The sequence below is a fragment of the Macrotis lagotis genome, chromosome 1, assembly GCF_037893015.1.
Source record: "Macrotis lagotis isolate mMagLag1 chromosome 1, bilby.v1.9.chrom.fasta, whole genome shotgun sequence".
In the NCBI taxonomy this organism is placed as follows: Eukaryota; Metazoa; Chordata; class Mammalia; order Peramelemorphia; family Peramelidae; genus Macrotis; species Macrotis lagotis.
The window spans coordinates 3,275,383-3,288,391 of NC_133658.1; the positions used below are offsets into that span (position 1 = coordinate 3,275,383).

A 13,009-nucleotide genomic window follows, 5' to 3' on the forward strand; every position below is an offset into this window, starting at 1 on the left:
ATATTCTGGAAGTGTGGCAGCCTGTTAAGGGAGGGCACTGGGCTGACCATCTGGACAAAGGAGAGAAAACAAGTGTAGCACCTTCTTCAGAGGTTGTGATAACCATTGGCAGGTCTGGAGGGTCTGAGGGCAAATCCAACTGCAAGTTGGTCACTGACTAACTGGGTGACCCTGGGCAAGTCACTTCATCTCTGCCTGTCTCAGTTTCCTTAACTGTAAAATAGGACAAGAATGCTGACCTCCCAGGGTCATTGTGAGTAAAACAGTGAGATAATGTCTGTCAACACTTAGTGGAGTGTAGTCACTGCTTGTCTCCTGCCCTTCTGCTTCCCATCTCTCATTAACCAATTTCATCCATCAATGTGGGTGATACCAGAGACCAAATGAGACAAACACAGAAATGGGCTTTTAATGGTTCTTTACATATTCTAGTTCATTTCCCTCTACGCTCCCTTCATGTTGCTTGGATTTCCTTTCCTTTTAATTTATTAAAAACAGGTGAATTTATTCATCTCCAGAGATATTTTTGTCAGCCTCTGTTGGGTTCACTGGTCTGGAAAGCTAAAGGCTATTTAGCCCCAGAATGGGATGGTTGGGGTGGCCGTTCAGTGGGTTCTCCGGGCCTTGGGCCGGCCACATCTTGACAGCTGACTCCTGGCATTCTTTTGTCTCTGAGGCTTTGATGACAGCCTCCCTCGGAGAGACAGGGACAAGCAGGTCTTTCATTGGCCTCTGGAGGCACAACTGCCTGGTTGCCCCTGTGTCCTGTCCAGTTCCCTTGTAAGTGTCTCTGCCAGGTCGCAGAAAGGCCTGGAGGCTCCAAGGGAGAAACTCAGCCCTGACCCAATTCTGAGAGGCGTTATTCTGGTTGTGCCACCAGTTGCTCTTCCAACTGCACTTGCAGCTGTCTGAAACAGCTTCCTCTGAGGTTGGTGGTATAGAGATGCACACATGTGTATCTCTGTGTGTGTGTGTGTGTGTGTGTGTGTGTGTGTGTGTGTGTATGTGTGTGGCTAGTATGCCCTGGGGGACCCCAGCTGTGCTATTGGACAATTGCAAAGATGGCAAACATGACTCTGTATGATGTCAGTTCTCAGACTGGAGCTGCAGCTTCAGAATCACAGATGGTTGTTAGAACAGGCTCAGAAGAATTTGACCAGATGCAGGCACTGAGGCCCTAAGCCCAGGAAGTGCCAGAGAACAGACTTGAACTCAGGGCTTTTGCTTCAGAAGACAGGGCACTTTCTGCTGTTCTGTCCTGCCTCTCCAACCTACCAAAACATGGGTACAAGACAGGCCATAGTCTTCCATATAATCCTATAAATATAGGACTAGAAGAGAAATTGAGATCATATGATTGACTATTGTCCTTTAAGGGTGAGGGGTCCTCTTAGACCCTGGAGCTAAAGTTAGAAGGAAGCTCGGGATTCTCTGAGGTGATGGTGGGGAGAGAAGGGCCTTCCAGGGGTGGACATAGCCTGCATCTCAGGGAGCCTCTTGGCCTGGACTGAAGAGGGGAGAGAGGAAAGGGCTTTATGATCTTGAAAAGGTTGGGCAGCAATCAGTTGTGAAGAGCCTTATGAGCTGGAAAGGGTCCTTGGGGTGAGAGGAGACCAGGAGCCCTCGGCCCTGAGCCAGAACATCCCTCAGACAGCCCGGGCCAGGCGGTCGCCGTGATCCAGGTCTATCTAGGGTGACGGCTGTGAGAAAGGGAGGGGAAGGGAGGGGAATGGATTTCTAGGGTAAGAAATGGGAGAAAATGATCCTTAGTTCAAATTTCTCTAAGGATTTAGTGTCTAAGCTAGATAGATAATTTATATGTATATGTGTGTGTTGTGTACATATATAGTATATATGTATGTAAGAATACATGGGCATGTATGCACATGTATTCTTACACACGCACACACACACACACACACACACACAAAGTAAAAATGTTTCCCCAGTAGAGAAGTGGGTAATGGATAGAAGCAGTCATCAAAAGAAGAACTGCACAGTATTCATAACCATGAGGAAGACTGTCTCAGATCACTACTCCTAAGAGAAATGCAAATGGAAGCAGCCAGGAGGTTTAACCTCACCCCCTACAACTTGGTGAAGATGATAAATGATGGCAGTAGTCTTGGTTGTAGTTGTGGGAAGATAGGCACAGCTATTCATCGTGCATGAAGCTGTGAAATAGTTTGATCGTTTTGGAAAGCAATGTAGAACAGTGTTAATAAAGAGACTTCATGTTCCTACCCTTCGAACCAGAGACTCCACAGCTGGGCTTCTACTCCAAGGAAGCCATTGAAAAGAACATGCGCCAAAATATGTATTGCTGCATTTTTGTGATAGCAAAGTCGTGGGGACAAAAGAATGGCCATCGTTAGGGAATGGCCAACAAGCCTAGGAACCACATGTCATGGAATCACTTGTGCTCTAAGAGGCGATTTGTGCAATGAAGACAGAAAAGCCTGGAAGAATTAGCTGAGTGGATGAAGAGGGAAGGCAGCAGAACCAAGAAGACCCTGCATCAGCGGAGAGAAAGAGGATGTGTATCAAAAATAAACAACCTTCCAACAACATCAGCTGAGGAGAGACAAGAGGTGTACCTCTGCCTGCCCACTGGAGGGGAGGTGGGAGGTCCCAGGGGTCACACACGGCACAGGTTTTGGACTTTTTTTTCTCTTTAAACCATACTGTTTGTTCCAGGGGATGACTCTGAGAGGCCCTGGGGGTAACAATGATGACATAAAAAGAGAGAGAGAGCCAGTCACTTGCTGGGCAAAGAGGACCTTCTGATTAATTCTGGAAAGAAAGGAAGCTAAGGAGAATCATCCTGTCTAAAAAGAGTGAATTTTTTTTCTTTTGCTTGTTCAGTTAATCTTGACCAAAGTGGGTCAGTAAGGCGCTGGCAGTGGTTTGAAAAGTGCCTGTCCTCAGGGAGCTCCCAGTCTGGGAGGGGAGCAATGGTCACCAATATTCTTATGGAGAGGTTTTGCTGTAGAGGGTAGACATTGGCTGGAAGGGGATCTGGAACATGGAACTCTGGGGGGGATTTGGAGGAAGCCAGGAAGCTGGGAGATAGTAACAGGAAGTCAGAGAGGGCATTCCAGGCATGGAGATGGGGTGGGGGGGACGCCAGAGGGGATGCTCAGAACAAGTCAGGGGAGGGACCAGGAAGGTTGGAGGGCCCTTGGTATTGGAAGGCTTTCAGTGTCAGACAGAGGATGTGGGATTTGGTCCTAGAGGTGATTAGAGGCTGCTGGAGTTTTTGAATAGGAGGGTGACTCTTGGCTTTTGCTAGGCCAGAATGTGGGCACTGTTGGCCTCAGGGATAGAGGGGGGGAACAGGCTCGCTGCCAGGCTCGACCACATCCCTTGTGAGGCCAGGGATGCTGACTGGGATGGAAGCATGGCCACCGTCCAATGGGATGCCCTCATTTTAAAGTGACTTGGAGTGCAAGCCAGGGACAGGAACTGCATGCATGTATGCCTGTGGATTAGTGTGAACACTATTAATTAATGAATTAATTAATTTGCTCCTCTAGTGCCCTTATTTGTTGCCATGACCAAAACACATGTGATTGCGGCTTCCAAAGAAGCCTTTTACACGTGGCAGTATCGTGTGGCCAAGAAGCTGACGGCCTTGGAAATCAACCAGGTGGCAAGGTCCAGAAAAGAAGGGAGAGAGAGGTGGGTGAATGGTGCTCCCGCTGAGCCTGGGCCGCTCCATTGTTGTCATCCTTGGGGTCTGGAGGATGCTCCTCTGTCAGCATTTTGACACTGCATTCCCTAATCTTAAGAGAAGGGCTGAGAGCTGGGCAGTCTGAGGATGGAGAGCCCTGGAACCTTCCTGATTGGGACACTGCTTGATGTTCCTGGGGTTCATGGAATTAGGGGGAGCCCTGGGGTCCTGGAGGCTGGGAAACCCTGGTCTTTGGACTTGGACATTTGATGAAGGGGCTCCATGCTAACGGTCCTGCAGGGATCCCCTCCTCTCTTCAGAGCTCTTCGGGCCTGTGTTCCTTGTCAGGAAGCTGGGATGGAGGCAGGGCTTTGACAGGCCATTTCCTCTAGGAAATCTTTGGAAAAATCATGAGAGTTTCCTCTGTAAATATGATTTGTTTTTTTAGAAAAATGTTAATCAACCCCAAGCACTTATGAATCCCTTGGTGTCATGGAGGCCAAGATGGGATGGCCTGGGCCCGAAGAAGCTTAGAATTGGCGGTCCCATTCCTCTTGCTTGACTTGATGTTGTTTAAAGCATAATTGTCCATCTTCACAATCACCAGCTCAAAAGGCACTTTGCCTATGTGACTTCATTTACTCTCCCTAACAGTCTCCTGAGGTTGGCCATTATGATCTCCATTTAACAGAGGAGGAAACTGAGGCTTAGAGCATGTAAAGACCCTCTCCCCAAGGACACTGCTTGTATCAGAGGCAGGATTTGCACTCAAGATTTCCTGGCTTCAAAGCCAGCACTCTAGAATCAGAGAAATTCTTTCTCAGTTCAGAAGTGTCCTAGGATGGTTGAATGGGTGGGGGAGAGGAGACTCAGAAACAGAATCAGTGAGAAGCACCCTTTTGGGTCTTCCTCTCGGTCAGGTGATGCCTGTGTTCCTGCTGGCATATTGGCAGGGGGGACAACCCTGGATACCAAGGATGGGAGGGAGAGGGAGAGGCCTAGAGCACAAAGTGAGGCATACCTGCAATGTGTCATTATCTTCTGCAAGTTTGGGGCTTCTGCTTGCGTGGGGCTTGTGTATTGGAGGCAGCATGGCACTCCTTGGAATTAGCAAGAACCTAGTTCAAATCCAGCCTCAACACTAAGTAGATTGGTGACCCTGGATAAAATACTTGACTAGAGTCTGTCTCAGTTTCTTCTCTTGTAAAAGAGGTCTAATACCAACCTCTTCCTCCAGGTTGTTGTAAGGATCCACTGAGAGAGCAGTTGTTTGGTCTAGGGCAGGTGCCTCCCAATGCCAGGGTCTTTCTTTCCTTTATCTAGTTCAAGCCTTTTTTCACACTGGGGGATGTTGAATCCTGACTTGATGCTCCTGGGAAATCCTGCTCTTTCCCTGTCTGTCTCCTCAGCCTTGGCACCTACTCTTGCCTCCCACCTGCCCAGGCTTCCTGGTTGCCCCAGCTAAGAGTCCACCTGGGCCCCTCTTTGTCCTCCTCCCAACAAGGGCTCTCTGGGGCTCTGGCTGGTCAGCTGGTCATCTCCCCCTTCAGACCATGAGCTCCTCTTGAACCCCCAAGGCTTAGCATAAAGGAGGTGCTTAATCAGTGTGTCTTGATTGATTGACTGACGAATTGATTGATTTCCCCTAGAATTTATCATGTGGATGATGTTCCTTCTGGAGCTGTGGATGGAGTGCTGGACTACAGCAAGGCCTCACAGGTAGGTAACCTCTCTGTTGACATCAGTTTCAAGTAAAAGTCTTGTCGTCCACAGATTGGTTGGGTGCTTACTTAGAGGTACTGTCTCGAGGTAACTGGGGGGTATCCCCTGAACCCTGAAATTCACTGCCTGTGGAATTTAGAGCTTTTGTTCTAAGTCTTTATTCTCTTTTAGATTAGAAACTCTTGAGGAAGGATTAGGTTTGATTCCTCCTCAGAGCTAGGATGTGCTTAATAAATATTTGTTGATTCAATCAATGAATAATAGTCTTTTATGAATTTTAGGGAACTGGGGATCCCATTTGTGCTATAACAGCATCAGATAAGATCCTGATTGTGGTAAGTGATGAACATTCTATTTTGTGAATTATTATTTCAATCATAAAAGTAAAGAAAAAGCAAAAAAAAAAAACCCAAACCCCAAACTCAACCACAAATTTAGCATCATAGTGTGTTCTTCTGTGAATCACTGAGGAATAGGAAGGATGAAAACTTGAAAATGTGTCTTGCATATGAGTCACTGGTTACTCAAGTGGCTAGCTTGAATCTCTTGCCCTGGCAGTCCCTTCTGGGAATAGAATCCAGTGGAACTTCCCTTCTGGGAACACAAAGAAGCCTTGTATAGACAGGAAGGAATGTTTTCCAAGACTGCGTGCCTCCCCACTGTGGGCGGCTGCATCATACTAGAGACCCTGGCCTAGCTGCTTGTTTAGGTTCAGAGTCACTGGGCTAGCAATCATGAAAAGAGGTGGCAAAGACCTGAGTGGCCCCTACCACTGGGGTAGCCACAGTCCAGTGACCCAACCGAGAGGTGCCCGTTTCCTTTTCTGTAAAAGAGGAATTATGTAACTCTTGTGCCTCCCTCACTAGGAGACTTTGAGGGAGATGTAACAAAAACCTGATGTGGGTAAGACATGAATGCCCACAGGCTAAACCAATTTACTGATATATTTGCTGACCCGTGCAGCTTGTGTGAGGATGTAAACCCCTGAATCAAATATGAATCAGTCACAAAGTGCAATCAGACTTTCTTCATCAAAAGTGCATACATGCAGTTAGATGATACTGTGCATTAGAGCACTGGCCCTGGAGTCTCAGACACTTAATAATATTTACCTAGTTGTGTGACCTTGGGCAAGTCACTTAACCCCATTGCCTTGCCAAAAAAAAAATAAAAACAAAGAGTGTATCCACATTAAATTTGGAATCATCTAGGAGACAATACAGCCATCACCTCCACGAGGAACACATTGGAACTAGAGTTCTGATACTCTTCTGCCCTCAGAGACAGTATTTTCCCAAATCAACAAGCCTCCCCTCAGTCAGCTCTGCCCCAAGTGGAACATAGGAGCTGGTCCTAGTCAATCCTAGGAACAGGCTGAAGATTGGGACCTGGGCGGTGGGGGGTGGAGTTTATAGTTCTTGCCATGGTCACTACTTTAGTATCTTAAGTTTTATTTATACTCAAATTCTGATTAGTAACAAGTGATTTGTTTACCAATTAATTTGATTGGTACCTTATGGAATAAGCTAATACCAAGATTATTTACCAATTTTTTTCCATTGATGGTCTGTCCTATCTGAGGATAGTTTATCATTTATTTATGAATACGCATGCTATTTACCAAATGCTACCACATGGGTCCTTATCTTAATATTGAAAAACAAGTTATGCAAAATAGACCTCAAAATGCTTCACCTCAAATGATAGCCTAAGAATGGAGTCGATGATGGCAAAGCAGCTGACGTATGGTCACTACATGAAGCGATCTGTGTAAAGTGCTGCCCAACTGGTAGCTCTGATGACATAGGAGAGGATGTCCCTCCAGAATATCAGGAAATCTTCCTGGCACTTGTCCTGATCCTTGGAGATCTTGAACTAAATGAATCTGGACTATTGGGTTTGACACATTGATTTTAGAAATGGGTGTTTCCAATGCCCCTGGAGGGAACTGACTCTGGCAATGTGGTTCAAGTGCAGACAGGCTCTCTTAACTTTTAAAAACGGTCTTAGGATAATGTGATTGAATCTTCATAACCAAATGAGTTTTCTATCTTCTTTGGACATTTGGGCAGAATTAGCTATTTGTTAAGTAAATCAAGAGGGTGACTGTTGGGGAGAGAACTGGGTCTGGAGTCAGGAGGAGCTGAGTTCTAATCTGGCCTCTGAGACTTACTAGCTGTGTGACCCTGGGCAAGTCACTTAATCCTTTTTGCCTCAGTTTCTTAATATGTAAAATGAGCTGTAAAAAGGATATGGCAAACCACTCTAGTATCCTTGCCGAGAAAACTCCAGGTCGGGTCTTGAAGAGTCTGAAATGACTGGACAGTAAGAAGGAGGAGGAAGCCCCAAATCTTGAAGCATGGGCCTGACCATGTCCTTTTTCCCTCTCAGAGTGACACTGAAGTCTGCGGCCTGACTGGTCAGCCCTCTCCTTCTAGGTGCCTGCTTTTCAATCACCTCTGACCTTGACGGACCCCTTTATACCTGAGACCTTTCCTAGTGCCCTCCCGGGCTTGTTGTTGACTACATTCTGGGAGGGGTTAGCTGCTGTGCCCTCAGTCAAGTCTTTGAAGCCAAGACACCTTTAATTATGGAAATATAGAAAAGTATAGATATGACATTGTAGATTGTGGAACTTTGCAAACAAAACCTTTCTCCAAATAATTTTTCAGGGTCGTGAATCTGGCACCATTCAGAGATACAGTCTTCCTAATGTGGGTTTGATGCAAAAATATTCCCTATTCTGTCGAGCTTACCAGTTATCTTTGAACTGTAATTCCAGGTAAGTTTTTTTAGCCATTTCCCCCCAAAAAAGTTTGATTTGGAAAGAGTCTGATCACTTAAGAGTTGGAGTTGGGGCCGCTCTGGAGTCAGGACTCAGGGCAAGTTACTTAACCCCAACTGCACTGCCCCACCAAAGAGAGCTGAGTCATTTAAAAAAGTCTGAATATTCACATATGTAGGCACATGTATTATGCAAATGATATACATTTCAATCTTATGGTAATAAGGGTGGGTCCATATTGTTTTGTATAGATCTCTTTTGTTTCTGCTCTAATCTGATATAAATTTTATACTATAAACATTATTTCAAGAATTGCAAGATCTTTTTGTGTTTTTTTTTGTCTGTGTACAATTCTATCACTAAAGGAATTTGGTTTTATAGGTGGAATAATTGTGAACTTTGACCAACATTTAGCTGTTCTTTAACTCGTATTTTTGAAAATTAGAGTTGGAAAAACCACTAATTATGATAGAGCTCCTTTGCCTTTTTTTCTTGGGTTTTCTGCTCATGTGTTTTTCTGACAATTGATGACTATACTTCTCATATGTGCTAATCATCATTTTCCAATGGTCTTTTCTCTTTCCAAATTCTCAGCCGTCTTGCCATCATAGATATTTCTGGTGTCCTCACTTTCTTTGACTTGGATGCTCGAGTGACAGATAGTACGGGGCAGCAGGTGATAGGTGAGGTGTTGAAACTGGAGCGCAAAGATGTCTGGGATATGAAATGGGCCAAAGATAATCCAGACTTGTTTGCAATGATGGAAAAAACAAGAATGTATGTTTTCAGAAACTTGGATCCTGAGGTAAGGAATGGAGGGAATAAATTGGAGCCTGGACTCCTTCCTGTTATTTGGCTGGGGGTTGCCAGGCACTCAAAGGTGTGGGTTCCTGAGCACAAATGGAGAATGTGCCTCTGTGAGTTGTGTGTGTTCTTTTGTGTTGTTTTAAATGGCATTTACTTCTGACACCATCTCTTCCTTCTCTCCTCAGTAAGCCTTTTCTTGTAACATAGATTTAAAAAGAAACAAGTGAAAACAAGTCCATGATATATTGGTATACAGGATTCCATACAGCTGGCCCCCTGCCCCATCAGTGACGTGATGACACAGGCAGTGTTCAATTCTGTTTGGATATTGTCAATGTCTGTTATTTTTCTGGGGAGGGGGATACCTATTTTTAATTCTTTCAGATATTCCGGGCTTTTGACAGATCCCCACAGACAACACTGCTCACAAAGGGTCAGCCAGATCTTTTTTGAAAGGTAATCTGAAAGATCCTACCATAAATACACTGTCCACCTCCTCAGAGAGAAGTAATGGACTTTGGGGGTAGGTTGAGGCACACATTTTTTAGATAGGGCCAATGCAGGAAAGTTTTGCTTGACTATATGTATTTGTTTTGTTGGTTTTGTTGTTTTTCTTTACACTGTTAGGGGAGATGGGAGGGAGAGAAAATGTTTTTTTGTTCATTGCAGAGATGTTATGTTAAAAATGAAGAAAAGAGAGGCACTCTAGAGATATGATTGATGGGGCTGAACATTTCTTCATTAGTGCCAATGAAAAATCTGCCATCTTGGTGAATAAAGCATCCTTATTAAACCATCATCAAGAGCCAATTGTACATTTAGACCTTTACCCCTTTGGCTGTCCAGGCTTGTCTGGCCCATAGCTTGTGGATTATTTGATGGACAGTCTTCTCAGCTCCCTGCTTGTCTGTCCGTCCTGCCCTTCTCTGTCTCTCATTCATTCCATGTTTATTGAGGAGCAGAATAGTCCTAGTCAAGCTACTCACTGCTGGCACAGTGGCCCCCTGCTCCTGTCAGGCAGGGCTCCACTTATCTCCCTGGGGTTGGTCCTGAGGAGCTGCTGAGACCTGTTGGGCTTCATGGGCAGAGCTGGTTTGAAAGCTGCCGTGAGACCAGTTGAGGCCAGATGTGAGCAAGAGCCTCTCCCCTAGAGTCTTCCCAGTTGAGACTGGCTGACCCTTTGTGAGCAGTGTTGTCTGTGGGGATCTGTCAGGTAGTTTGTCCTACCCACTAAGGTTGGAAATGTGGGTACAGGTGGGGGACACTGGTACCAAGATGTATTAGAAAAGGCCTCGATCTGGAGGCCAGAATTTCTGCTCTGAGATTCTGCTCTGCTGCTTCCTTTTGGGGTGGGGGAGGGGGTTTAGTGCCTTCATTTTGTGGAGCATGAGTGATGTGGCAAGCCATGAAAGGTCTTGTTATTAATGCATGCCCATGCTCATCTTGTAACCATCTGGTATGGGAAGCCTACTGCCACTGCTTTTTGATTCTGTCCCCAACAGGCCTTGGGTCATCATTTTTTCACATTCTCCATTGAGAAAACAGAAAGTTAATTAATGAGAACTTAACTAGGAAGGTCAGCTTGCCATGTCCCCCAACACGGGGTGACACGGGAACTATGGATTGCTATTGAATGATTGACCCATCTGGAAGGTTTCCTTAGCTCTTGCCATGGTAGCAAGAATCAAGGGGTGCCTGGAAACCGGAGTCCCCTTGGACAGGCCTTGGGCCTTTGGGTCTTCTCCACCCTTTTTGCTTCCCAGACCCATTTCTAGGTGATTTGCTTGAGTCTGAAGCTTTGGAGCTGAATCCCCATAGCCTCCCTGTGGTGATTTTCTGCCAAGGCTTACAGCGTCTGGTGTGCAAGTATCTTTGTTCTGCTCAGACTGTGAACAGTTGCACCCCGACTGAATTCAGAATTCAGAACGGCCAAGGGCCAGAAGGTATATTTAGCTTAGAGCTGGTGCACAAGCTCACCTTCTGGAGACAAGGCAGAGGAGCTGCAACAACATCTGGGCTGATCCTGGGTCCTTTCTGGGAGGGTAGACTCCACAACCCTTCTTTCAGTTGGCATGGCCAAATGTCTGTGGGTGTGCCCAGAATGTATGTGTCTCTCATACACATAAACCCATACACACATAGACACACAAACGCACAGACTTGCGTGCATGCACAATCAGTGCTTAGTGAAATGTTCTTTCTCAGGAAGCTTTAATCAAAAGGGTCACTTTTGAGGCCAAGGCTTTCGGTTCAGGAGGGGCTGACTAGGTTGATTTAGTTCATTTTGGAGGGAGGTGAATTTCCTGTAGCTTGCCCACTGTCTGGACTTCTCTCTGAAGCCTCCTGTTCTTCCTGCTCCCGAGGCTGAGGGCTTTCAGTGGGCAGTGGTAGGTGGACCCCGCTGGAATCTGCCCCTCCACCTACTTGTTGACATTTTAAGGACATCCTTTTACACAGACCTGTTTTCATAGGGGCCCGTGAAGGCTTGCGCTCTGCCCCTTCTGACCACCAGATGAAGTTTTTTTTCCCTTGAATCTTTTTGAGGTTAGCCATCAGTTCCAGGCTCACACCTTTCTTTGAATTGCTCATGAAACTTTTCCTAGGAATAAGTAGATGAGGTAGGTGGCTCTCTGAGGTCTCTGAGCTTTTTTTTTTTCATTAACATGGAAAATTTCTATTGAGGATTGAGGGCACAGTATTAATTTTTCTTGAAGGAATTGTGATGACATCACAGGCCTTCTGGCACCATGTTGAAATCTCCCCTGATTGCTCTTTTGCTGAGCCTTTTCCTTCTCCAGGCCCTTCCAGGTGCTGACCTGCCCCCTGGTCCCTCCTGGCACAGCTGCTCTTGGGTAGCTCACTTCTTTTTGTAAAATAATCTCATGAGTCAAGAGTGAGGAGGACAGTTCAAGGAAGCTGGTCTGAGCAGTTCAGACCCCACCTGGACCTGGCTTAACTGGCTCGGTCATCGTGTTGCTGGAAGAGCTGGTGTTGCCATTTAAGATGAATTCACATCGAGCCCTAGAATCTTAAAACCACTCAGGATTTATTATACCAGCCTGCCAAGGTTACAGATTAGGAGTCAGTAAGCTGCTCTGAAGACAGGTTGAATAACAAAGACCTAGGTGAGGTGCCTGAGGGAAAGTGTGAAAGGGCTAAGTCTTGTGTGGCGGGAGGCCCAGGGTTCTTTAGAGGGCCTTGGTCGGGAGCTCATGGCTCTAGCCTAGACAGAAAGAGAAATCACCATCTTTGCAGGGAGACATGAGAGCTCTCTTCTGGGTCCTTGACTTTAAGGGTGGTGCTGGGGCAGTGGGCCAGCCCCTCTCTCCAGGTATTCTCCAATAGGTAAGCTATGTGCTGGTCTTTTCTGTTCCAAAGTACGTGACCTCTAAGTGCAACTTGTCATTTCCTGTGGAAGATGGTTGTCACATTAGTGCACGGTTGGCTCATCAATGATGGCATGGCCAAGACACCCCTACATTACAGACAATTTTAACAGTGCAAAAGATAACAAAATTCCAATTACAATGTTCCTTATGCCCATGGTTCACTGCATCAATCACAGGTGAGGACTTGCCACCTTCTGGCAGGCTTTGTCTGAGATTCTTGGGAGTTTGTCCTCTTTACTTGCCTTTCAGGTTCCATTAACTTGGGGTGTTTTCCTCTCACATCATCTCCAGGAGTTTTTGTTTTCTTTCACCTTACAGAGAGGTCTTAAATTCCACTCAAACTCTCCAGATCTCTTCATTCCCTGGTACTTAATCATGTTTTTAGGTTTGTTGTCTCCTGCCTATCTGCTTCTCTGTTGAATCCCCCAGAATGGCCATGGGGAGCACATGTGTTTCAGGATGGATGTGTGGTCTCTGTATCCTGCAAGTCCCAGGCCCCTTCTTATCATGCAGTCACTTTTAGGAGAAATAAAGGGATTCGGTAATATTTTCACAAAGAATTTAACCTGAATAATTTTTAAACTTTTGGTAAAAAGTTCAGACTCAGGAAAACTAAGAAGTTCCTGTTCTTCT

General features: G+C 45.8%; 1 protein-coding gene across 3 annotated transcripts in view; it reads left to right on the forward strand.

Moving 5' to 3' along the window:
- WDR35 (WD repeat domain 35) overlaps nt 1-13,009 on the forward strand; it is a 57,686-nt gene that overhangs the window by 26,860 nt on the left and 17,817 nt on the right. For all 3 annotated transcript variants that reach the window (XM_074194989.1, XM_074194968.1, XM_074194979.1), the window contains 5 exons: nt 3,537-3,681; nt 5,323-5,392; nt 5,677-5,730; nt 8,068-8,177; nt 8,775-8,985. In XM_074194989.1, the coding sequence (XP_074051090.1) occupies nt 3,537-3,681; nt 5,323-5,392; nt 5,677-5,730; nt 8,068-8,177; nt 8,775-8,985 (590 nt within the window). The remainder of the gene's footprint in view (nt 1-3,536; nt 3,682-5,322; nt 5,393-5,676; nt 5,731-8,067; nt 8,178-8,774; nt 8,986-13,009) is intronic.